This window comes from Musa acuminata, chromosome BXJ1-10, assembly GCF_036884655.1.
Source record: "Musa acuminata AAA Group cultivar baxijiao chromosome BXJ1-10, Cavendish_Baxijiao_AAA, whole genome shotgun sequence".
NCBI classification, from domain to species: Eukaryota; Viridiplantae; Streptophyta; class Magnoliopsida; order Zingiberales; family Musaceae; genus Musa; species Musa acuminata.
This window is the reverse complement of record NC_088336.1, coordinates 29150827-29177151: the sequence shown is the minus strand read 5'-3', so window position 1 is coordinate 29177151 and position 26325 is coordinate 29150827. Positions and strand designations below refer to the sequence as shown.

The window sequence follows — 26325 nt, the reverse complement described above, 5'->3', positions numbered from 1 at the left end:
ACCGAGTGGGGGCTTTTACCCATTGGAGAGGGCGGAAACCATGCTGTCAGCTTTTGGAGCGCCCGGAAACAGGCAAAACAGTGTGTTTGCATCACAACAGCGACAGCTTACTCGCTGTCCCTCGGAAAAATCTTCCCACTCCACCTCATCGCAACCTTTGTCATCTTTGTCAAGTGTAGAAGGGCATGACCAAAGACGAAGGATACGGTGTAGGCTAGTATGACAATTGCTTCCGTAATATCCTCTTGCGTCACGCATGTTCGCATCCAAATTAGAGGAGGTTTCATGGAGATCGCCGGAGCTGCTAGGAGTGGCTTGTTCCTGGGAATGGCCAAACTTCCGCATGCGTCTCTTATAATTTACTTGTTGGATATGGAATACTGGGCACTCGCATGAGGAGCCATTTTGTCGCCAAGAGAATCTTTCCATCTTCTCTCTGTTGACTCTTATGGTATCGAGATCCATGCTGGCCACCAGTGATGATGCTAAGAAAATTAGGGTTTCCATCTTCTTCTTCTAGCTAGCTTTATGTTTCTCATGGGAAAGGCAGGATTAGAACCTCCATTAATTGCAGCACCTCCTCCTTATGCCGGAGAACAGAATGAATACAATTATCTGTTAGTATGCATTACGCTATAGAATCTCATCTCTGATCGTAATATTCGATCAAAAATTAAAATAATATTTTGTTGAATTTTGAATGACAACGATATGTGACGTGATGGAAATGATTGGTTTTCCAGTATTACGTACAATGCCGACCGATTGCCTTTTGTTTCTTTTATGTTATCGTGTATTGTAGCAATCCATTATGACAACATGACAATTTGGAGGGTCAACACCGACCCAACGTAATAACAATATTGTACTATAATGCTTCCAAGGGATGTCCATTGGTGTGACTCACAAGCCGACTCTACGAATTGGCGTGTCTCAATACGTAACCTAAGTAGAAGGGGAAAACAAAAAGAAAATATAATTAATAATGAGATGATAATACACGAGACTCCTTTGTGTTCTCTATATTATGCTTTCCTAAGATATAAAGGAGAAAATTGTGATCGGCGGTCGCGTGTTACTGTTACTTTGGATGCAGCTTCGTTTACCGCCGCATTTAGTTGGCATGGTTTGTACGTCGGAGTGTTCATATCAGCTGCCTTCTCCGTCCTTTAAATTCCAGCTCAATCTGTTCCCCGCTGCTCCTATCTCCGTAGCCCATCACATCAGCTTTCTCACTCATATATCTGCATCAATGTATTATTGATCGAGTTCCGATGGGTTCCAGTGTTTGTGTTCGTTCTAAATCGAATCCACCAACAATTTACGGCCGCCGAGTCGAAAGGCTTTGCCTACTAAGAAATAAAGCTCAGGGAAAACGCTGCTCCTGACCATTAATGTGAGCTGCCGAGTTGTTTGCACTCTTTTACTCCGATGCTTAGCGCTGGATCTGGCTGGGTGAAGAAAAACAGGAGACTGATATCAAGCTTCAAGTTTCGTGCGATCTTTCCATCGTCAACTTGACAGGCTGATGCTGCTTGTCTCACCCCTCCTCGCTAGCCTCGACAGTGAAGTCCTGAGGCCACGCACAACTATTACAGGGTGGATCTACCTATATCTTTAACCCTTAACTCTTGCTTGTAATCGGATGAAGCCAACACATTCCTGATCGAGAAAGACGGAGAAAAGGAGAGTGTCAAAAGCTGGAAGAGACCCTACAAAGATCTCTCAGATTTTGCCTCAATGATGGGATCCTGTGAGATTGCGACATTTCCCTTTGTTAATAGGAAACTGTTACTTCCGTGTAGGCCATACACTGTGCCGATCGGGTTGAGATAGAATAGTGCGGATGTATGAGTCTGATCCGAATCCAATCTTTCATCCTTACGTGCTCGCCCACATATCCAATTTTACATTGATCGGTAGTACGACGTTGGACAAGAGACGAGTTAACAATGATGACATCAAATTCCGAGCCGAAATCATCGGTCGTCGATAAATACGTGGCTCGATCGAGACGGAACCATTGATGGGTTCCAACCTTGAAACTAACCGGACTCGAATTCTTAAAGCCTTCTCACCAACCTCGAGTTGGATTCGAAAGGATTGCTCGAGGATTGATTGCTTCCACAACGAAATTTGGATGGCGACTATCGCTACACGTCCTCGGCGTTTGTACGTGGCGCTCATTGAACGTTGATAAACGACCGGAGAGGAGGAGATGGTGTGCGGAGTCGGGGAAGATCCGTCGGCTGTCCGACGGAGAAGGCCCGGCCGAGGGACATCGAACCTGGACTCGAAAGCGACTGTCGGCACACCCACCGCGTTACACGTGTCGGCCGGTGGTCAATCTGAGGGGAGTCGGTGGCTGGACCCACCTTGCCTCCCTCGAAAAAGTTAACCTTCGCTTTTTCTAGATTCTCCGCGGGAGTGGTCGATCGATGACGCAGCCACTGCGAGGGACGAGATGAGGCGCTCACCAACCTTCGCCTCCTCTTCCTCTTCCACTTGGGATCCCACTATCTTAGCTCTTACCACATCTCACGGATCATTAATGGATGCAGGGATTGAACTCCGTAGATTGCATTGCAGTTGCGAAGATGGTAGTAATATTTCTTCTGCATTGTCTTCTGCTTGCAGATACTGTCACTCTCCTCCGTTGTTCACTCTGTTCCTTTTCTCTTCCCACAGATATCACCTGAAGTGTAGGTATATCATCGTTGCATTCCCTTCGTACATTCTTCTTCTCCTCTACTAATCCTGGAAAGATCCACGGCATAGTCAAATCAAGAAAGTGGAGTCTTAGTCATTGTCTTTTTCTCGGAAAAGATTCTTAATCATTGTCTTGTAAAGTTTCCTCGATGAAAAGATGCGGGTAGCCACTCGTCGATTTCAACATCGAGAATCAGAATCACGTACCTTATGCTACATAATTAATCGAGGTCATCCACAGGATCATGTACGTGATATCACGTAGGAAACAAATGTATGGTGTATTGAGGACCCACCAAAGCAAATATAGGTTCATCAACATATTTCATATTCGTGCCACGTTTAACATCAGGAGAGAAGAAATAGGGCATGAGTTCTCACTCGTTATGGGTTTCCATGGACAACAGAGACGGATAACTTGTGGTGCGACCAACAGTGTGGTACAAGTCGAAAGGGCCCCCTTCATCTGTCATCTCTGTGATTGAATGAATCACGACCTAAAGCTACGGACTCAAAAGCTTTTCTTGACGTTTAGATCAGTCAGTGCACAAGTATGGTTTTCCTACGTACGTTGCTCGTCCAACGAAGGCACGTCACTTGCTGTCTTTTTTCGTGCATAGCAACTGGAGAAGACAAACCCCACCACCGGCCGAGCTAGCTTGTGCTGTCTTGTATGTTTAAGCAGATCTTGCTCCCCGAGCTTCCTATTCCTTCAATAGGAAAAACTAGTCAAGCATCGTTATCAGAGGTGATATCCATGTTTTAGAAGATCCTCACAAGATTGATTTTGTTTAACGAGTATATTTTCATAAACAAATCAATGCTAGAAGAAACATATTTATGACTTACAATGAGCAGAATCGATTTGCCTACTGGAAAGCAAAGACACCGACGAAGCTGCTGAGGCTTCTCTACTGATTAAAAACCGCAAGTTGGCTTCAAAGGATGGCAGGAAGATCTTCGCCATCGATATATAAATCCATGTACCAAAAGTAAGATCAACCTAAGGATGTCAAACTCCATGGTGGTTTACTAGAAAGGTTTTGGTCCCATCAAGCCATTTCTTCTATCCATGGAACAGTGATGGCATTGGAGTTATCTTACGTAGTGGACAAACCAAGGAGGGCGGTAGTCAACAACGCATGGGTTGCTGCTGATGGCAGTAATCTATTTGGACATAGACAGCATCTAGGCCTTCTCGACCCACAATCTTCGGTGGATCCCAATCGAAATCCGCCCATCAAAATCAAAGCTTTATCCATTAGCTGTCTGGGTCTGGGTGGACATGGAATGAACAGAATAGGTTGATAGCAAACACTTGAAGGCGAGAGAAGAACTGACCTGACCTGTGATTTTGTTATCCAATGGTCTGTGCTGCTCATGAAGTTGGTTGTCTCATCATCGTTCTCACAGTATAGTGGATATGGACAGAGAAGCAGGAAGACAGCAAAGATCATCCACGGAAAACGCTGCTGTTGTAACGCGCAAAAGAGAGAATACATCCATCGTCTCTACTATTATTACGCGTTTAGCTGCAAGCGAAGGCTGTGCGGTTGATGTGCGAAAACATATGAATGCTTTCAGATATACACTTCCTTATCTAGTGCAGCCCAATTCAAAAGCCCAATTTTAATCCCTCTGTGATTTGGGTTTGTAGAGGCTTTGCAATCTTGAATCTGTTCCTTCATAAATGGGAATATATTTGATACGTATAAATTGGATTTGACTTGATTTGATTCCCTTTGGTTGAATTTAAATGGATGAAACTTGACATTACAAGTTAAAGATATTACATGAAACCTATCATTTTGCTTAATGAATTAATATATTTTAATCTTAAGATTGTAATAAAAATTGAAATGTAAAGTATAGATGAAACTAAGAGTAAGGTGTTACGATATCAGATCTGCTTAAATTGGATAACATTCGAATGAAATTTGGAGATAGATTCTTGGTTGCCAACTCTGACAGGCATTGGATCATCCATTTGATTATTTTGATTTAGTATTTGTCTTTTGCTGGCTAAATATTATCATCCGTACACTAACTAGATCATGTAATGCCATGGCCATATTGTCGTCAATAAGCTGCTGCCACACAATACAATGGCCTGAGGACGAAGGTAGTGATGGACAACCATGGGAGCCCCGCCGGGAACCCGTAGCTTAACCTCCGTTGCATGACGCCCCGGAATCCTCCACCATGTCGTCCTCACCGACGTAGGCTGCCAGGTTCACGTACAGCTCCCGCTCCCTCCTCTTCCTCCACCGCGCCCTGCACATCACGCACCTCACTCCCCTCCTCCCTCGGCTCCTCTTCCACCTCGCCAGGCACTCCTCATGCAGCGAGTTCCCGCACGCGCCGCAGGTCACCAGTCCCGCTTCGCCTTCCATCTCCTCCAAGCATATCGGGCACACGGCCCCGTCGTCCTCCCTCCCGATGGCCGTCTGATGGTCCGTCCCGTTGGCGCCCGGCAACAGCTGGTAAAACCTCTCGCGCGCCCGGGCGCCGGCCAAGACGTCCGGGGCCATCGGCGTGCTCAGGAGGCGCGCGAGCTGGCACGGCCTCAGCGTCCGCCTCCAGACGCATGCGTCGTCCAAGGAGCAACCGAGGACACGGAGGATGACGAACAGGACGTGCTTGCAGGGCACGGTGCGGTCGGGGCAGGAGCAGGATGGGATGGCTGCGAGGGTCACCTTGTACACATTGCCGGTGGAACCCAAGACGAAGAAGTCGGCATCGGAGCGGTGGATGAGGCGGAGAGGGTGGCGCAGGGCACGGATGATCCGGTCGGCTACATGTTGGGCCAGGTTATATCGGTCAGCGTAAACAGAATGGGGATCGGCTGGTGGGGAGTTGGAACCTACGGACTCCATTGACAGGGTGTTTGGGTTGGTCGCTGCTTTGTAGGGAAGAAGGATGTATGATATGATACGTTGAGTGAGCTACAGTTTTGGACAAAGGATGGCGGCTTATAGGGGAGAGTGATGGCGCTACGTAACTTTGGTCGAAAGACAAGTTTGGGCTCGGTTACAAAGCATCATATTAGTGCTCAGAAAACCAAGACCTGCGAGAATTCTGCAAAACAACACTTCAAAAACAAGCTCAGAAAGCTGAAGCTCAAAGCATATCACTTAAAAGATTGCTGCAAGAAAATTGGTGCTGTCGAAGAAAAGAAGAGAGAATTTTAAAGAACAGCAATTATATCCATAAATCTAAAACACACACACACACACACACACACACACATATATATATATATATATATATATATATATATATATATATATATATATATATATATATAGGTCTAACTAGGTTCAATATAATCCAGCAACTCATGTTTGACTTTTGGGGTGCTAGTCAATTAATGCTGTCACGGGAAGGAAACAAGGATCACCACTCTTTGTGCTCGACCATCTCCTCCCGCTCCTTTTACCGGAGAGAGTCAAGCGCGTCCCGTGATCGCTTCTCTATGTATGAACAGAGTTTGCAATCTGTGACTTCTCAGGGACATCCACAGATGGATCGGCTTGGTTGCCCGATTGAAATGGAACCCAAGACGCTCAACGAAGGAGAACTGAGGAATGCCCGGGTAAATATACCTATGTTTTCTCTCGTGTCTTCGTTTTGTTTCCGATTTGGTTCTACTCGTCAGTCACTATCTTTATTAGCTCGAGTATACGAGAACAAAGACCTCAATGGGGTTTCTGTCCTCGAGAGTACTGTCGAGTCGAGCCACGGAGGAAGATGATCAGTTCCTAACGTGAGAATTGTTGTCAGGAAGCAGCAGTTGAAATAATCCAAACCAAGGTCGCAAAGGAAGCTTCGACTATCTTCACCCAGGTGAATCTCGTGGAGGCCAACTGCAGCTCCTGGTCATTCCACAGCATGCATGCTGATAGAAACGAAGTTCCACTAAATAGCCTCTTCATCTTGTAGGGCAAGAAGGCTGTGAAGACATCAGAGCAAATGAGGAAGGAGATCGAAAAGAGAGACCAACTCGAGAAGCTTGTGGGAGAAGGCGAGGGAAGTGGAGTTCGCAGTGGATCATGGGATCTTCCTTGCACTGATGATGAGATTTCCGATGGCATCACATCAACGGAGCCTCTCTCGTCTCCGTTTTGAACTGTAATTTCCCAATCACAAGATCTTACAGTCCACGTGTAAGGTGCTGACCATATCTTTAAAATAAAGACTTGTAATATATCAATATGCGCCATGAATATAATAATAGTATATTATTATATATTATCAACGATTTATATTCGTTCAGTAAATAATGCACGGGAGTCAAATTTACGGAAATATAAAAATATATGTAAAATAGACGACGGGCGATGGAGGCCGATTAAGTGCGCCCCGAAACCCAAGGGATTGTATCTTCGTGCCATTTCTTGGATCTCCGGCGACTCTGCAGCGGGAGGGGGAGGGAGACATGGAGGCGGCGAGCGCGGCGCCGGCGGCGGACAAGAGACGCCACCCGTTCCCATGGCTGAATCTTATGGCGACGGAGCCCTTCTACCTGCTCCACTTCCTTCTCTTCTTTTCCTACCTCGGGGCCCGCAGCTCCGCCTCCCAAACCCTCTCCGCCGATCTCGTCGATCGCCTCTTCCGTCGGGTACCTTCCCTCGTTTTAGGTTTAATTTTCTTCCCGGATTCTTTCATGTTCTCATTTTCGTTGGTGTGGATCTCGTGAGCTTATCGCGTTCTTGTGATTTAACTGTTGTGATCCTTTTCCTTTTCGTCCTTTTGTGTTTTGGATCTGCAGGAGATTCAGGCGATTCTTGCGTTCTTGGTGCTGGTGGCAGTAAAGGTTTGATGCCATGGGACTCCTTACTTGGTTTCTTTTTCGAGAACTTTGATCTTTTATGGGTTTCGTGCAGATTAAACACGAATCTTACTCTGATGAAATAGCTCTATGAGCAATGTACGAGTAGATTAGAAATATTTATGCAGACAAGCATAATAGATTATTTGATGCTGTATGGTATATAGGTCATTCCAAACAAATAGAGATTGTTGAATTTTCCAATTGCTGATGTTTCTGAGAATAAGAAAAAGGGTTGCATGAATAGATTAGGCCCTTGGAGCTGGTTCCTTAAAAGAACTGCAGGTAGTAGAATATGATTTGAGCTATATTTTTCTCTGGGGGGCATAATGAGACTCAGAAGGTATAGTTCTATCAAGTGAAACCCTCTGTAGTGTATATTTTAGGTCTGTCACTTCTGTGAAATTTTTAATTAGCATGATCTGATGAGACTGTTGTGTGTATTGACTATTTGTTTTGTTGAAATGACTTTAGATTAAGAAGACACACTATTACATCGAGAGAAGATAATAAATATCTTAAATATGCCATCAGCAGCCTTGGTAACTGATCTCCACCATGTTCTTAGAAAACTATGCTCTACTCTGACGTGTTTAATATTTGGAACTTTGGAACCAAAGTTTAATATCAAGATACTCGTCAATACATGGCTAATGGTTTGTCAAAAAGCGCACACACTGAGGAAGTAACATCAAGTGGGTTGAGTTCTTGTTAAATTATTTGCTGATCCTGTTGCAGACTACTGACAGTTTTGTAAGGTAATTGGTTTAAAACTTCAAACATTTTATACATACGTGACAGACCTGGCTTATTACTCAATGATTTGCCACTGCATTTAGAGCACTCCATCTTTTACATGGGGGTAAATGATATTTAAGGTAACCACATTGCCTGTTAACTTCTCTTCTTTGACAACAGCTGTAATAAATAGTTTATCAAGGCCAACATCCATGGATAAGAATTTTATCTTCAAATGATTCTCCCTTCTGTCGAACAATTTAAATCATTGTTTTATTGATGAATGAGGTATTTAGCTACTGAACCAGATCAATGGATATTGCAACAGATGGTGAAAGAGGAAACCTGGGAGGCATTCGTTGCTAATACTCTGCTTTATGCCAAGGTAGTTAAAACCATAATTTTCTAAATTAACTAGCTAAATATATTTAATTCTGGTTCTGGCTTCAAAACCTTTTTATTCTATTATAGCTAGCTTGAAATATATTATGAATCAACAGTGTCATAGAATGGAACCTTTGCTAAAAGTTCACTTCTGTGCTTCAGTTTTCCATTTATCAGCAGATATAACCTTTCAGCTCCTTTTTCTTTCCTTTCCAGGGATTCCTATTTGCAATCGCCTTAGTAATTGATTCTCACTTGGCTCTTTGTTACTTATTGGGGTTCTTAGGTAACCAATCTTCATACTTGGCTTTTTGGCATGAAAGTTAATAAATTCTGATATGTGAACTGTTAGACATAAGAGAGAAATGACAAGTGGTATCTGTGGAACATAATTATGCTTATGCATGAGCCAGTTGCTTTTCACTTGGTTTATCTCAGGGTGCTTTCAGTATTGGGAAAAGACATTTGTAAACTTATGCTATGTTTTATTTTAACGACTACATAAAGTCAATATTGTTTAGAAATACTGGGGAAGTCATTTTTTATCTTTTGAAATTCTAATGACGTCCTGCATAGAGTACAGAATGTTGATGTTATTTGCTGCTACTATTAGGTTCGAGACTGCAATGAATTTCATTACTGAGAAGAAAGCATTTGCCAATTAGCCATCAAAATGCTTATGCACGCCAACTCTCTTTTTTGCATTTTGTCTTTTAGTTGGTTCTCAGAATGTCGCTTGACCCAAATAGCTTTCTTTAGACGGCTATTGCACTATTGATGCTATAATTCTTAGGATCCATGAAATTTGCAGGTTTAAAACACATGTTCTAGTTCAGTAGTTTATTGTTCATTCTTGAGTTTAGTTATGAGTCTTATGACACCGAACAAAACCATGTAGAGAAAGAATTAACTCCAGATACCAACTTATGTAACCAAAATGTTGGGAGTTTCAGAAAAGCTAGATATCTTTGATATAATATGCCTGACATTCTGACCTCCTTATTCTCCATGAGGAGGTTAAGAACTTACCAAAAATATGTTGCTGTCCAGAGGATTTGCACCCTAATTGATCATTTTATATAATTATCTTCCTTGTTAATGTTCAAGCTTTAAAATGGTCAAAAGCTGAGGCATGGCAACTCTAGATGGAAGCCACTTGCATGAGCAGTGATCCCTCTTAAAGATCCTTTTAAAGATCCATGATTAGCTTGTGATAAAAGTACTTACCTTTTCCTTGATCCCTTTATAGCTTTTTATGGTGTCATGAATATATGGAGGTGTCATTTTTTCATCATATTCAGAGATATTTTGTTTTCTAATTTCAACATAAATATGTATTATAAGAAATTTAAGAATGCTTTTACCTTTTTTATGTTCTTGGGCCCAAGAACCTTTTATCTGCTTATAAATGGGTTACTACTGATTTCTATAAATCATATTCTTATAGCTTTATCTGTTTGGCTGATGTAAACTTCATATCAACTTATGCCGATAGCAACATGAGAATCAAGTTGTTTTTTATGATGTGTAACATGCAATGTTGAGGAGAAATAAGACAAATAAAGATTAAAAAAGATTGAATCATTTTCTGGATTTTGTTACATCCATTTTATATTATGTACACTAGTAACTGATTAACCTTTTTATAAGGATGATTTTGAGAATATGCAGCAAAGAATATTTTTTCAAAAAAATTATTGTCATAATTCTTCTATAAAAAAGAGGACAAGTTGTCAAGTTTTGGCATCTAAAGTGCTGAAGACTTTGAAGACCTGGAAAACACAGATTACCTTGGATCACTAAGGCATGATTAGATATGGATTTTGCGTGGAAAGTTGTTTCATTTATCTAGTTAGGCCTGGTCATTCCTTTTTTTTTTTTTTTCTAAACTCTAATTTTTGATCTACCTACTTTCAGATGTTAGGCAATGATAAATTAGGTACTTGTACCATGTTGGTGATATCAAAACTGTTGGTTCTTTTAGTTTTATATTTATGTCACTTTTATTTTCTGGAAACTTTCTCACTTATTTTCCCTGCCATTTTTGTTATCGCTTGCAGTAATATCCATTATAACTCAGCAACCACCTTATGATGGCCTAGGTAGACCTTTCTCTTTTATGCTTCATTCTATATTGTATATAACAGCTTCAATTCATGTTATAGTTCTGCTACATGGGGTGCAAACTTTTGGCTACAGGCTCCATAAAAGATAAAATGAATGAATTCTTTTTTTTTAATAATTTTTTTAAGTATTACTTGCAATGCAAGGCTACCTTTTTTCTGCTTCCTTTGATGAGGTTATTATGTTGGTTCATGAACTGCAGATGTTGTCCTTCTTATCCCCATGCCAACTAGTTGTTATAACTAGCATCTTGTAGTTTTTATTTTAATTTTGCTTATCTTTGTGTTAAAAATGTAATTGTGTCCATTAAAATTAAAAAGACAAACATGATGAGTGGTTATAGCATTATGGGGATGACAGTTTTGATGTATGGTTGATGAGTTAGTGATTTAAAAGGAGTGCTCCACCTTGTCATCTTCATTCTCTGAAATAATTATGTGATGATAGAAGAGCACTGCTGAAGGAGAAGAAGAAGATGTAAGGAGGAGAACATTGCATAAAGAATCTCGGCAGGAGGTTTTATCCCTATCCTTTTAGGATTTAGCATGATTTAGATAGAGCTTCTTACCATACTCAAATAAAAAGATAGGGATATAGCCTCCTATCTCAATCCTTTGGGAGATGATCTCCAACTTGAATCTTTTCATTCCCTCCAGCATTATATTTTTATCATCACATAATAGGATCTTAGAGAAAGAAGATGAGAAGACAGGATGTTCCTTTTAGATCACCGATTCCTCAATGGTATGCTAAAGCCACCACTTCCCATTATGCTATAACTGCTCATCATGTTTGTTTTTTAAATTGTACACGATTATATTCTTACCTCTAAAAATAAGTAAATTAAATTAAAAATTACAGCATATAACACTGATAATGAGTACCATGTATTTTTTTAGCAGTACATTCTTATGCTAGCTTGCACACCTTCCATGCTGATCTGAGCTTATTGGTATGCAATGTGTTGACAAGATATCAGCAAATGATATACCATAATACTGCAACTATTATTTGGTTCTATAATCTGTACTAAGTGTTCCTGCTCCATATATCATGAAAGTTAACTTTCAACTAATTAGTTACAGTGTAAATACAATGTTATTAATAAGATTAATAAGAGATTGGAAGATTGTTAATGGATTTAATTAATTATGATCTTATTGCTGTCAAACTATAACATGCATGCTTGTTATTAGTTCTAATCTATCCTAAAAAGGCATATACAGTTGCATGCTTAAACTAGATAACCAATGGTCAAATAGCTGAAGTAATTTAAGTTCGTTCTTGGATAAACCAGTTTTCGTAGCTATTTATGTCTGATATTTATAAGTAACAGGTCACTTTTGCTGGCACATATATTAGCTATGAGAATATATACTTTTTCATCAATGAAACTGTTGCATCGGTTATTTAGAATATTATCAGACAATGATGCAGTTTTTTATTTTTTTTGCCTTTTGTGTTTAGGTGATTGTAGTCAATTAACCCCTTTGCAATTGGAAAGCTTACTAACTGAAGGAAGCACCTCAAGGTTTTGGCTGGTCAGTTGTTCATGATTATTCTCGCATTTGTTATTTTATAATTTATAATGGTGGATGCCCTGATTTATTTTTAATGCAAAGGATAATTGCATAAATACAAGTGTGCAATCATAAATCTTCTGGTCTAAGGTGTTAATAATATACTGATCTTAATTTGATCTGCACCAGTGATACATATTCTCAATTTTCAAAAAGTTTGGTGAATAGGTTTATGTCCAAATGTAAGATGGATTGGCTGATTCAAAAGAAACAAATACAGGCCAGCCAATCTGGCCATTCCAAGTTGATCCAGCTCTCTGATTGGCTTAGACTGAGCAATCTAAATGATCTAGGTTGATGCGTATATCTTTTGGTTGTTTCCATGTGCGTGCATGTTTGCTTAGAGGATTTCAGCTATAAAGCCCTCCAATCATAGGAAAACTTGACTACTGCTTTACTGGGCCTCGAGCCCTATATTTGTGGGGGTACTTTGCTTTTGCGTTTGTTGTTATTATACTCTAAATATAATCTACATATCTTAATATCTACATGGATGATATTCTTTTTTCTAGCTCATGTGATATAAACTTCTTACCACTATATAGCCTAGGGATGACAGTGGGTCAGTTTTTTTTAGATACCCATGCTATCCAACCTGCTTAAACCAAAGTAGAAAACCTGGGATGGGTAAAAGTATTATTTGGGATGAGTTTGGATACTTGGGTAGTTAGTTGGGTATTGAAATGGATAGGCTAATGATCATGAATACCCTAATCCTTGACATTCATGCCATAGACTAGATTATTTTTGTCTCAATGAGTCCTTAATTTTGTTTAACTTGTTCTTTTATTTACTGCTCTTCCCTTTTTTTTTTTCAAAATGCTTTTGGCTGAAATGCCATTTTGGTGATATAGTCCAGCTATGAGGTTTGACTGACCTCAAAAATAATCTCACTAACATCCATATATTGCCTATAAATGAGCATCAAATCATCAATGCTTCCACGTTCTTGTTACTTCCAAACAGCTATCCTAATAAAGTGTTGATAGACTAGCTTGTGATGCTTCTTCTGGAAACCCAATCACCGATCACTAAAGCTGGATGTAGCTAATATTTGGTAACTACTATTATTCATGTGGTGTCATTTAAAAGAGTGTATCCAACTTCTTAACTTCAGTCTCATCCCAACTTTTGCTGTAATATCTTATCCGTTTGGACAATAAATTGATCTCATTTTCTGACCTGAGCATAGCAAAATTCTTTAATTGACGATATCTGTTTTTTTTTTTGATTAAAAATTCCATGGTGATGAGCATTGTGTTTGGCAGGTTGAGTTTCGGGCTTTATGCTCTTCAACATGCGTGCAAAAATGTCGTATTTTCCCTGATCTCTCCGTAATGTGAGTTTTCTATCCTGTAATACGGGCCTAACAATTGATGTGTCAAACTGTATGGCAGCTTCGACTTTTTTCTGTAAGATACTTGCCATCATGGTTTTCTCATGTGGCAATTTTTGGAGAAAATATTAGTCCTCTGATGTCTCCCTGACATACGTGAGCAGAGTGCAGGGTGCTTCTCAAGGGTCATTCTGCATAATAATCTAGCCAAAAATTGCCACTTCATTGTCTTTATTTCTTTTGGATGTTGACGACACATGAATGTCGGAGTACATATATCAAGCTATTTTTATATTTACTATTTTTATTCTCTCAGCTTATCATTGGGAATGTTTTTTTAATTTATTTTGGCAGATACTCAAACAAAAATATTTCTTTTGGAGTAGTTGATATTGGGCACTTCCCAAATGCTGCAGAAAAGTTTGGAATATCTTTACCTGGTAGATATTTATCTATTTTAAAAGATATATTGCTTAACTAAAATTTGTTTTCCTGATCTCGTCTGGTGGTAATGGATTCTCATATCTGCAATTAATCATGTTGGATATTTCAGATTCTAGATCCTAGAAATGGACCTTGTTGGGGTTCTCACACACCCTTTTTTGTTTACTGGCCAAATACTGTTAAATACATACGGGATGATACCATTCCTGTATCCATATTCGAACACATTTTCTAATTTCCACATGGAATGATGACTTTGTTATTAGTTTATTGACTGTATTCATCTTGTTTTGGTTTGTTTTGTTGTTTGGACGTACAGGTCAAATTCCTACATATATTTTGTTTGAAAATGCGGTGGAAGTTGCTAGACTACCTGAATTCAGCTATACAGAAGCTTCTGTCCCAACAATTAGCAAGGTATTATTCTCTTTTCATGTTTCATGATGGATATACTGGAGAGCATATTATTTTGGACATTTAATAAGAAAAGTAAGACCTTTAGATAAATAATTTGTTGATTTTCGGAGAAACTAATTTCAAATAAACTGCAAGGAATGAAGTAACAATGAACATTATGATTCACTCTTGGAAAGTAGAATATCTCCGTTTTGTCATCCTATGCAACAAACAAGCTGTATAGCAGCAATAGCATTGATCTCCTAAAAGTTCTTTAGCCCCCGGTTTACTTTTAGGTGCAGAGAATATTGATTTTTGTTTCCTATTTATTTCCAATTGCAGAAACTTCTTTGCCAACATTTTGAGCTTGATAGACGGCTGATCCAATACGTGTCGGAATAACATGTTATGCAACAAAATTTTGAAACTTGTATCAGATAATGAATTTTGTTACTCTAGCGTGCATCTTCAGTGATAGTCGATGTATCTTTCCATGTATATTTTTACTACGTAGCACTAGAATTCTTTTATAAAGAATTTTTTTTTTTTGCTTGAAATAATATTCTCTGAGTCATATTTTTTTTCTTTTCCTTTATTACGAAAGAAGAAAGCTGTGATGGTGTATATTAATTATCCTTCAAGACGCCCAATTTGAACAGCACCTTTGAAGTGACCGACGCCTTTCTGCACGCTGCGACGTAGACGAGCATATTATTCCCACGGCAACTACAACGCGTGCAATGCGTTGTCTGCCGCGTCAAAGTAGATGCAAGCAGTTCACCTATCCAACTTACCCCGCTAGATCTCTTCGTTATATGTCCAGAAAACCATAAACTTAATGGTGATGCTAACGCTCTCGTCTCCTTTCTCGGTATGACTCACTACGAATTATGGCACTTGCTCTTTCTCTGCCATCCGCAGGGTAAGAAAAAGCTGCATACAGTAGTCCACGCTGTGGACTACGTCTTGGTTGAAGCGGCGGGCAGGGCACAGCCATTGGACCGCGTCTGAGCCCACCGTCCGACGGAGAGCCGGTCAAAATTTATGGTCAATCCATATCGTAATTTTGGATGGGAGCGTGTCTCTACTTATGCTAAAATTGTCACCTATGTTTATTATTCTTTATGATGCTACGGTGTTAGCCTTATCAGAAACCTCATCCATGACCACGAGACTGTAACAGGCTTTCCCAGAAAGTTGGTAGGTAGCACAGGGAGGCTTGAACGATCTGTATTCTAAAGCTTTTTGTTTGTGTTTTTTTAATGGGCCTTGAGATGCTTTCCCTCGTGGCGAGACTTATCCACAATTTCAAGTGGCGTCAAACTGAATCTTTTCCACTGGGATTGGATAGATATGCACTTTTGGGACAGCGAAGACATGAATATATTCGTGCAACCAACCCACCCATCCTTTTGGTAACGGAATAAAGAAGCGCTCGGTTACCATATTCCTATCATCCATTCCCCCAGTTTCATTTTTGACCGAAGCCTTCGGTTATAACATGCTTGACTTGTTGTTAGAAAAGGAAGGATGTGACGACTGTGGGGCCAGTGCTCAATGTTCGCCACGATAACCTGCAGGCCGCAACCGAGTCAAAAATCTAATCCTTTCAGATCACCACCGTACGAGTTCCTATCAGCGGCTCAGGTCGATTCGACGCCTTTGCCTCTCGGTTGGAAACCAACCCACCCAGTTTGACGCTTGTTGGCTGACCACCGGCATTGCAGTGGCAACTACTCTTAAAGAACGCCGCGCAATACGCGCCACGAGATCGGGCAACGGAAACGCCGGCCTAGTCTCACCTACGTGGCATCAGATGCCATCAATCATCGTCCACTGGTGGACCCCTGTCCCCCCGTTACGTAATAACAGCGCACCGTATGATGTGGCTTTTTGCATATTATTAGGCCATCGTAAAATTAACGAATTACAGATAGCAAATCGAACTGTTGTTTCTTTCCGAAATCATTGAATTCTTAAAACATCTGTCATTTTGGGAAACCATTATTCTATGCCTATAATTTTGTGAGATATTTTTACGTAAAACAATGTAAAAGTATTATTATAATCATTGATTAGATCCAATGATCAACGCAATGATTTATGCCCGCCCACCCTCTTTGGGGCAATCTTGCAAGGGTATTTTTGTTATTGTCTGTCGGGCAGGTATACAAACACAAATGTATGCGAAAACCCCTGCAAGGGTGGTTTTGTTTAGTTGGTGACGGTATCGATCGTATCGAATACGTAAGAAGCGAACATAACGGACCATCCAAACCTTGCGTATGATGGACGTCGGTGTATTTAATTAATTAATGGTTTTGGTGAAAAACCCCGAAAAGGTCAAAGACAAAGAAGCCGATCCTTCCTTCCTCTTTATATACGAACAATGGAAATCCCGCAGGGGGAGAGAGAGAGAGAGAGAGGAGGAGAAGAAGAGAGAGAGAGAGAGAGAGAGAGAGAGAGGAAGAATAGAGAGAGGAGAAAAAGAAGGGAGCAGACGCGGTGAGAAATGGAGAGGGGTGTGCCGGTGGAGGAGCTGACCTCCGGTGCGAGCGGCCGGATCATCCCGGTCTTCAGGAACATACGGAGGTCCGTGCCGTCGCCGGCGTCGCTCCTCCGCCTTCTTCTCTTCCTGCATGCCCTCGCCATGTGGTTCCTCCTCTTCATCCGCCGCCGCAGCCCGATTTCCTGGAGATCGATGGCGGCTTCGGCTTCCTCGCGACGGAGGACGGGTGTAGGGACATGGTCGGCGGCCGCGGAGGAGGAGGACGTGCTGCGGCGTAGGGCCCTCGCCGAGCGGGTGGAGATGGTACCTTTGTCGGAGGAAGGCGGAGGGGAAGTGGCATGCCGCTGCGGGACCTTTTTGTTTCTGGGACCAAGGAGGACGGCACTCTACTGCCGGTCGTGGTTGCCGGCATCGGGAGATCTAAGGTGAGGATTCGATCCGATGCTGCGGTTAAGAATTAGGGGTTTGTTTCCTTTAATTCTTGCAAGGCGAGGGTTTTATTTGGTTCAGAGAATCAGTATTCTTTTATCGTTCCTTTGTCTTCTGCATCAAAAATTGAATCTTTTTTCGTTTGGATATATTTAGATTATAAGGACAGTATTTTATCGTTGGATTATATCCTTGTCGAAGGTCAATATAACATGATATCATTTGCCAATTCGGATGGGTGCCGTTCCTACTTATAAGGAACTGTCATTTTTAACTTGACATCACCTTTTGTTGACGGAGATCCTTCGCGTGATGATCGAATCACTGATTCTTTGATCTTACTACGCTTTGGTCTGCATCGAGGGGTCAGACCGAAGCATACTGGTCCTTCTTTCCTATTCGGCTTTCAAGTCAGAATCTGTCTTCTCTTTCCCCTGGTTTTAGGAAGATAGGACAGGGTGATTACAGTCTCTTGAGTCAGTTATTGACTCAATGTTTGGATTGGCTTGATCTGCAGATGGAGGAGCTGCGAGATCAACCGCTACTACTACTACTACTACTACTACTACTACTTCTACTACTACAACAAAAGTTAGAAATCGTTCCCCATCTAGGTGAGTTAGATGCAAGTTTCCTTCCCATGATTGAGTTCTATTGAGGACATCGACGAAATATATCCTAGAGGCTAAACTAGTTGAATCAACTTTTATACTTGAAAGGTTAAGCCTCAATCCTCAAAAGACTTGAAAATTCAAGAACACGTATTCTATTCCATATTTTATACTCTTAACATGCCCTTTTTTAATTCAAGGGGTACGATATTTGAATTGTTGTTTCCTTTGTGATTTGATGGTGTCTAATAAGAGTTGTTTTTTCTGCAACTTGCAGGGGTATTCTGGTGATAATACATGGGCTCAATGAACACAGGTAAGTGGAGCCTAATTGGTTTCTCTTTTACTTGCAGTTATATACATATACACATGGATACATGTAATATATGTGTGTGTATGTGTGTATTGTAACTTATTCCATCTGTGAGATGGAATGTTTGATGGTGGTGTCCTGGTGGATTCTCTACCGTTGATCAACAAAGATAGCTATCAAGTTGATGGCTGTGTTCTAATCACATTACTAGCCAATGGCTAAATGTGCACATATTGTATTACATAATATATGTAGAATCTTTTTATGATAAAATTGCTGTCTTAATTTTAACTCAGCGGAAGATATTCGCACTTTGCTAAGCAGCTGATGGAATGCAACTTTGGAGTATATGCGATGGATTGGATAGGTGTGTATGTGTTTGTGCTGGTCTTTTTGTTTGTTACAGTTGTTTTTCAGTAAACGGATGGACATTCTTGTGCCCTACTTTTGGTAGATTTAAGTGGTCTATATGCCAAGAGGATGAAATGCAGCATGAATAGGGATAAGTAAGTAACATATTCTTTTCAACATCTTGAAATTATTGCATTTCACTAATTCTCTAATGGCACTGTCGTCTCATGACCTTAAGATTGCTGCAATCTGATCAAATGCTGCTTAGTGCAAGGACTGAAGGACCTCTCAAAAACACTTGTTGCATTTGTTCCTTTGCATTATCATGCGTGATGCAATCATAAGTATTTAGTAACTAGCTCAAATAATGCAAGTGTACATCTGTTAAATATGCTAGCAGAGTTCACCTAATGCTTTCCATCTTTTGGTTCCTGTTGGATCTTTGAGAAATGACTAGGCAATGGATAATAGGTTCCCTAGTAATGTTTGAGTTACTTCAGATCCAGGTAGCTTTCAAAGTGTTTTTGAAAAAACCAAGTTGAATAAAGCTAATGTATAGCAAATTATTTGTGATTTTTTGACAGGGCATGGTGGTAGTGATGGACTGCATGGGTATGTACCTTCATTGGACTATGTTGTGGAGGACACTGTGAGTGGATTCTGTTGTTATTTTTTCTTTGAACTTGTGTATACCGTATCCAAGTAATTCTAGTCTTAAGTATATTCGAATTTTCATTTACGTGTATGCAGGGAAAATTTCTGGAGAAAATTACATCTGATAATCCTGGTGTGCCTTGTTTCCTTTTCGGTCACTCCACCGGTGGAGCTGTGGTTTTAAAGGTGATGTCATTATATAAAAATTGGAAAAACCTTTACCATCTTGGTTATTCAGATTGGTCTATTCTGATCTCATCGATAAATTTGTTGCCTAACAGGCAGCTTCATATCCTCATATCAAAGCCATGGTAGAAGGGATCATACTAACATCTCCAGCACTGCGTGTAAAGCCAGCTCATCCAATAGTTGGGGTAATTCTTCTCTTGTGATCTCTTATGACGTGCTATAAAGTCAGACTGTTGCATACAGAAAGAAAAGTACTTTTAAGGGAGAACAATTACTGATCATTCCTGTGCTTGGTCAGGCTATCATTGATGCATAAGTTCCCTACTTGCTAAAATTACAAGAGCACTCAAGTCGTTTGGTTGTGCAGGCTGTGGCTCCAATTTTTTCACTGGTACTGCCAAAGTTCCAATTCAAGGGAGCTAATAAAAGGGGCATTCCTGTGTCAAGAGACCCAGCTGCTATGTCGGCAAAGTACTCAGATCCACTGGTTTACACTAGACCTATAAGAGTTCGCACAGGCCATGAGATCCTACGCATCTCTTCTTACCTGCTGCAGAATATGAAGTCCATCACTGTACCTTTCTTCGTACTGCATGGGACTGCTGACAGGGTCACTGATCCATTGGCGTCGCAAGATCTGTACAATGTTGCTGCCTCGAGACACAAGGATATAAAGCTCTATGAAGGCTTCTTACACGACCTTCTATTTGAACCTGAGCGCGATGAAGTTGGAGGTGATATAATCAATTGGATGCTGAAGATGTTGCAGCTTCAAAATATGTGAATGTACACATCCATTGAAGAAAGCTATTGATTACGGAGAATTGGCCAAAAGATTGCTTGGTCAACTGTAGTCTGAAATTAGATCTGCATGTTTGATTTCCTTGTTTATAAAGATGACGAACTGAGTTCTGTTTTAGCCAATTAATGTTGTGTAAGTTTTCACATAAATCAATCTAATTGCAAAGTTTAAATAGCTATTCTCATCTACTACTCGATCTTCAGTTCTCTACTATAAATATATTATTTTATAGTTTATGATTCCTAGTTATATTTGTTGTCTGTTTGATTGACTGAGTACTGTAATTTCTTATCATTTGATATTGGATGTTGATAAATACTATTTAGGTGTCTTTGACAAACCATTCCTGCGACAGTTTGAAGTGTTGCAATTAACGCAAAAAGGTAGTGCTGATAAAAAAACATGAAATGCTTAACACATACAAAGTACCCACCCACCATGAGGATCAATCATTTTCTAATTATAAGCACAATCACACACATTTTTCTCAAGTTTCAACCTTTTCGCAGGAAACAAAAGTAGTAGGAAGAGTACCTCCTCAAAGGCGTAGCTACAAGAACTTACAAACTAAAAGGCTGTATAATTGCAGCAAAAGAGAGCAGATTCATACCCATATCTTTCTAATGAACGTTGCTCTCCACTCTAATCGTACATAAGCAAGCATTCTGTGGATCTTCAAACTCATCCTTATCACGATCCGAACACAGAAATTTTATTCTGAATCTTTACCACCCTCCTTCCATGAATCTGCATTGTCGCCGCCACCAGATGAGGCATCGTTGTTACCCGATTCTGAGTTGGTTTCTTCTTTGGGATTTGGTTCGGTCGTGTCTTCAATATTACGAGAGTTTTCTTCTCCCTTAGCGAAGTCATCTACTTGGGAATTTTCTGCATCAGCTTTCGGAACCTCGTTGGTAGGAATCTGTAAAATGTTCTCATTGGTATGGGATGAGTTTCCAGCTTCACTTGCTGAGCTTGTCTCAGAGTTTGTTCCTAAGCTGAAACTGTCACCAGCATTTTGAGGCTCAGATGTGGCGTCTTCTTTATTAGATTCCAAATCCATCTTTTCTTCTTTAAAATCATTTCTGCCAGAATCTGAAGCATTATCTCCACTGGAATCAGCCGCATCCCTCTCCAGAGCCTTATCAAAGACCGGCAATTCCACATTCTCTGCATGATCAGCTACAGATGTGACCGGGAGCTTGTCATCCGACTCTGTATTAGTCTCCTCTACCGAAGGGTCATCATCATCGGTTACTTCAGCTTTTGTAACGCTGGTGTCTTGAAATTCAACTGCTTCCCTCTTTGGAACTTCACTATCAGTTGGTATCACTGGTACTTTTTCTTCGGTGGTATTGGGTAGACCGGTAGCTTCATCCACGGTTCTTGTATCAGAGCTTACATTTTGCATAGTATGGTGCTCGGTAGCCTCAGAATGAGTACTACTAATGTCTCCTTGAGAATCAAGAGTAATCTTATCAGAAGGCTCATTGTTGATAGACACCTCATTGTTCTCATTGTTAGGGAGAGAGAAGCTGGTATCATCTGAACTTGGATTGGCCGTGGTATCTTCCAAACTATCACTACCGTCAGTCTGGAATTTGCCTCCTCCATTGGTCTCGGTTGTTTCCTTTTCAACTTCAAAACTATTTTCACCACTGATTTCATTCTCTGATTCGACTCCTCCATTGGAATCAATTGTCTTGTTTTCAATTTCATCAACTTTTCCATCACCTTCTAATTGATTCTGGGAGCCGAAGATCCTCTCTTCGTCAAAAGTTATTTCTTCTTCGGTATCATTTTTTGATCGACCCAATGTGACTAGCTTATTTCGTTGAAGGGAGTCATCTCCAAGGTTTTCCCCCTCATTTGGATCCTGTGAGTTTTCGCTGTCCCTCTGACTGGGAAGCCGTAAAGCATCCATTTCGCTGGTACTCATTTCATTGCCCACTGTAACATCTCTGTTGCTGATGCTTGAGTCGTCGTTCCCATCCTTATTGCCGAGTTGTTCTTCTTGAGTTTCTGTTTGGTCAGTATCTGAGATATTTTTATGAGACTCCTCTTGTTCTTTACCAAAAGACTCGTCTTCATTCTTCTCTTCGGAGTGCTGACCAAAAGCCTCAGCTTGACCTCCAGCTTCATTTGTTTCGGAGATGTCATCGAAATCTATCGTCTGCCCATTTATGACAACAACATTCTCGGATCCTGCTTTCCCTTTCCGACCAAAATCTACATATTCCTGATCGATGTTGATTTGGTCTCCAGCATATTCATTCTTGTTGATACGGTTTAGCAACCAGACAACAACAGCCAAAAGCAATGCTATCTGGAGTACTCTCTTAACCATGGACCCTTTATCTAGCGAGTTGCGATTGCTTGATTGCCGAAACATCACTTCCTTTTCAGCAACTTCTGCAAAGGTAACAGCCAATCTGTAGGTTAGACAACTGACCATGTCTAGTCAAAGCTGGAGCAGTACAAGGTTCATATGCCACGATAAATGTTACATGGACAAACAGAGCCTGTCTATCTATCAGATTAATCACAAGGCAAAATGGAAAGTTTTGTCTCCCTTCGTCATTCTGACATATGTTCTGGTAATAAAGAACATATGCTCACACATCACCAGGAGTTGGAGGAATCATGTAGAACATGTTTCATTTGATCCATACTGTGGGTATATATACTCAAAAATAAAAGAGTTATTTGTTCCTTACAGAAATCAATATGTCAAGCGACAAACAACTTTTTACTTGCCAATGATTCCGAGTAAGAAATTTGAAAGCATACCGAAAGCTAGAATATATGAACTATTTTAGATCGAGCTTATCTTTCGAGCCTGATTTATCATTCACTTCAGAAAAATTCAAGTCGGAATGGATCAAATGCTTTACCATAACTACAAATTATTACTTTTGCTGGAAAAGAAAAATGAGTGTTTCTTCCACACGGGCAGTTAATATTGCAACACAATTGCGCATGAAGAACAAGTGACACATCAAATGACATACATAACGCTCACACGTTGACTCGAACCGGAACCTATCAGTGCGCAACAATGTACTACACTTTTTTGAACGTTGCCAATTCATCCAGAATAAGCATAGAAAAATTTCATGCCTTCATTTGGTTTTCAAGTCATAGTATCTAACTAAACACCAGAAACACACTGATTTCCTTTTCAAGAAGCATTGTCATAACAAGATTGAGAAATCCCCAGTCATCATATGTCTACCATAGTGTTTGTTGTTAGCTGAGATCTATTTGAGAAGCATATCCAGATCCCACAAATTTACCAATGAAAAGTAATCCTTGAGCTATTTCTTCCATAAGCTCTTCATACGGCTTCACAAATGAAATTGTCTCGCATTCAAAAACAATCAATCTAGGTAGCACAGTTTCCACTTGAAAACCACTCACTCACTCAGGAATAAAAGCATATACATTAAGAAAAAGTCGAAATGCAGCTCAAATCTGTCAAATTGAAATGTCGAGATCAAATTATGATGATTCACAAAGGCAGTCTGATTCTTTCCCCAAATTATGATGGTTCAGAACAAGCATCATCAAGAACTGACTATTTGAATCCAGATCCGACGAGATTTATCCTATCAAGAACGGTTCTTTTGATGAAAAAGAAACCGTCTTTCGAAAAGCAAACCCAAACCCTTTTAAAAGAGATCAGATACCTCAAAACCCACAAAATAGAAAAAAGAAGAGATATTTTCAGGAATTGAAGATATACTCTATGACAAAAGAAGCCGAAATGGAGAAGAGCGGCGGGGATCGAACCTTTGGGCGCAGTAGATCGGACTGGGAATCGGATACCGCTGGCTCCACGACGAAAAAGGTCACTCCAACTACCAATTTTCGGAAGCAAAACTCCAATTAAGATCGAGATTGGTTACGAGACCGCCGCCAGTGTCCTGTCGGTCGATTTCAAATCACCGACGGGATGGAATTGATGCTCGTCTGAGGATTCTGCGATTTACTGCATCATCGGCCGTTGGATTCTCCCATTTCTCGACTCCGGAAGATCCGACGGGGGGGATGCTTCGAGAACTCCGAAAGGACCCTTCAATTGGAGACGCTGGAGGTTGTCGTAGGAAGCCGCTATGCGTTGATATCCATCCGTTCGTACATAGATCCAACGGCGGAAGAGCCCCCACATCACGTGATGGAATTTGACGATTCACACTATTCCGTGACAGGTGGAACCCACAAGCTATCTGCAATTAAATGAGAGGCGGATGGCGGTGTCGAACGTCCTTGTTTGCTTCGATGAAGCCGGAGATGATTGTGGATACTAGATCTGGACCCGGACCCGACCCGTTCGTATGTTCGCTAGTATTAACGGATCGTGTTGGGCTAAATGGGCCAGATCACGTGATTAAAATACAGGCCCGGCAGAACCCAAAGTGAAACCTCTTCGCGTGGTGAATCTAATAACCTTCTGGTACACTTGTCACGGTGCACTTCTCATTTACCAAAACCCCCATCCTCAGAGGTACGTGTTAATACTTAGCATGTTCTATTGGTTTTATCCAGTAAGAATCCATGAGACTATTGTTGACATTTTGACTGATTCGAAATGCTAAGCTAGTCGAGCTTCATACATCATATGCTTTGGATCGCCACTGGATTCTGGCTCTTCAGCGCAACCTGTTCGATTGGCTTCCCTTGTACTTTCTTCACTAGCTTTCTTCCACGGGATTTCACTATATGCATACTACGCACCTCGAAGGACGCTTCCGATGTTTTCTTGTAGAGTGACCTACTTTCAGAAAGATCAGCTGTAAATGTTAGGGCATGACCACTGTCACCGTAGCCTATGTTTAGTACATCAGCCTGCAACTTCACTGCGAGCTTTCATGAAATGTATGTAGCCTTTGTAGTGACGCCATGGCTTTGTTCGTGCTTGCTTCGCTGGAGATCACGTTGTGAACTCACCAACCTTTGGCCAGATAAGAGTCATCAGTGCAGTGATACAGTACAGCGGACAGTGAACTCGAGACATTCTGGCAAATGAGGACAAATGAACTAAGAATGGGAAGAGAAGAGATAAATCTTTGCTTTGTAATGAAAACATGAAAAGATAAATACTCATGTACGTCTAACTTATCTGTCCACAAGTACAAAGATTAGAGAAAGATAGAATCAAATGTCTATAATAATTGAGCTGATCTCTGAATGGGGGATGCAGTGGTGCAAGATGGAGGAGGGACCAACAAGCCTGGCCTCATTAAAGACAGTTCACTTTAGTCACTTTTATGTTGCTCAACTGCCCTAAGCGATGCCTGCAATGCCTTCCATTATTTAGATTGATATATTTATCTACAATCACACAGCAGGATTCAAATTTAATGTTGTTTCTTTCCCAGAGTAATATAGTCTCATATGACCCTCTGCGTCTGTGTGTGTGTGTTCTGGACAAAGCACTACTGCACGATGGTTACAGAAAAATATTGCTAGTGGCGAACTCAAAAGGATGGAGCCCTGCCGTGGATTGGGATTCTATTCGGAAATGAAATCCACACCAGTGTAGAGTATGTTATCGAATCTGATACAACAGTTCCTGCGAATAGTAGATTGGAGTTTTGGAGAAAAGCAAGACAGGAGGTTTGCTGGGCCTATCATCCTAGAATTATTAAATAGAAATAATTTCATGTGATATGCGAGAGTGCTTCTTGATGCTGACTCGGGCAGCTTTTCTTGTTCTACAGCTATACCAGACATCTTTGGTTGGGGGTAAAATGAAGTTTATTTGCTTTAAGACGCATTATGAGATTGGTTATGTAAAGAACCCTATTCCAGTGACCCTTGTTTGATATATAGATTTGATGCAGTTACCTTTAGCGACCCTTGTTCTTCAGCTCCTCTTCATTGTCGGTAATGTGATTCATAGCATATGTTATTAACACTTCA

At 40.7% G+C, this 26325-nt stretch overlaps 4 protein-coding genes across 6 annotated transcripts; 2 read left to right on the top strand and 2 right to left on the bottom strand.

Moving 5' to 3' along the window:
• Window positions 1-4616: 4616 nt before the first annotated feature.
• LOC103968863 (uncharacterized) lies at window positions 4617-5680 on the bottom strand. Its single transcript, XM_009382198.3, has one exon. It carries the CDS (start codon window positions 5583-5585, stop codon window positions 4875-4877), a length of 711 nt encoding a protein of 236 aa, XP_009380473.2. The 5' UTR covers window positions 5586-5680; the 3' UTR covers window positions 4617-4874.
• A 533-nt stretch (window positions 5681-6213) lies between these two features.
• Window positions 6214-15102, top strand: LOC103968861 (uncharacterized). Of its 3 annotated transcripts, XM_009382195.3 has the most exons (13): window positions 6215-6304; window positions 6493-6555; window positions 6652-6880; window positions 7040-7330; window positions 7481-7525; window positions 8607-8663; window positions 8879-8948; window positions 10723-10764; window positions 12254-12327; window positions 13635-13705; window positions 14057-14142; window positions 14466-14563; window positions 14885-15102. In XM_009382195.3, the coding sequence occupies exons 4-13, from the start codon at window positions 7148-7150 to the stop codon at window positions 14942-14944; spliced, it is 786 nt and encodes a 261-aa protein (XP_009380470.2). In that variant the 5' UTR covers window positions 6215-6304; window positions 6493-6555; window positions 6652-6880; window positions 7040-7147; the 3' UTR covers window positions 14945-15102. The 3 variants fall into 3 exon arrangements, with proteins under 3 accessions (XP_064943742.1, XP_009380470.2, XP_009380471.2); XM_009382196.3 differs by lacking the exon at window positions 7481-7525; XM_065087670.1 differs by lacking the exons at window positions 8607-8663; window positions 8879-8948 and having other exon boundaries at window positions 6214-6304; window positions 7040-7349.
• Window positions 15103-16952: 1850 nt separating this feature from the next.
• On the top strand, window positions 16953-20588 carry LOC103968860 (uncharacterized). Its single transcript, XM_009382194.3, has 7 exons — window positions 16953-17476; window positions 18369-18407; window positions 18701-18771; window positions 19340-19404; window positions 19506-19595; window positions 19691-19783; window positions 19966-20588. Exons 1-7 carry the CDS (start codon window positions 17055-17057, stop codon window positions 20380-20382), a joined length of 1197 nt encoding a protein of 398 aa, XP_009380469.2. The 5' UTR covers window positions 16953-17054; the 3' UTR covers window positions 20383-20588.
• A 251-nt stretch (window positions 20589-20839) lies between these two features.
• LOC135596023 (uncharacterized) lies at window positions 20840-24434 on the bottom strand. Its single transcript, XM_065087669.1, has 2 exons — window positions 24193-24434; window positions 20840-22812 (listed from the first exon to the last, which is right to left on the bottom strand). The coding sequence occupies exon 2, from the start codon at window positions 22790-22792 to the stop codon at window positions 21113-21115; it is 1680 nt and encodes a 559-aa protein (XP_064943741.1). The 5' UTR covers window positions 22793-22812; window positions 24193-24434; the 3' UTR covers window positions 20840-21112.
• Between the last annotated feature and the right edge of the window lie 1891 nt (window positions 24435-26325).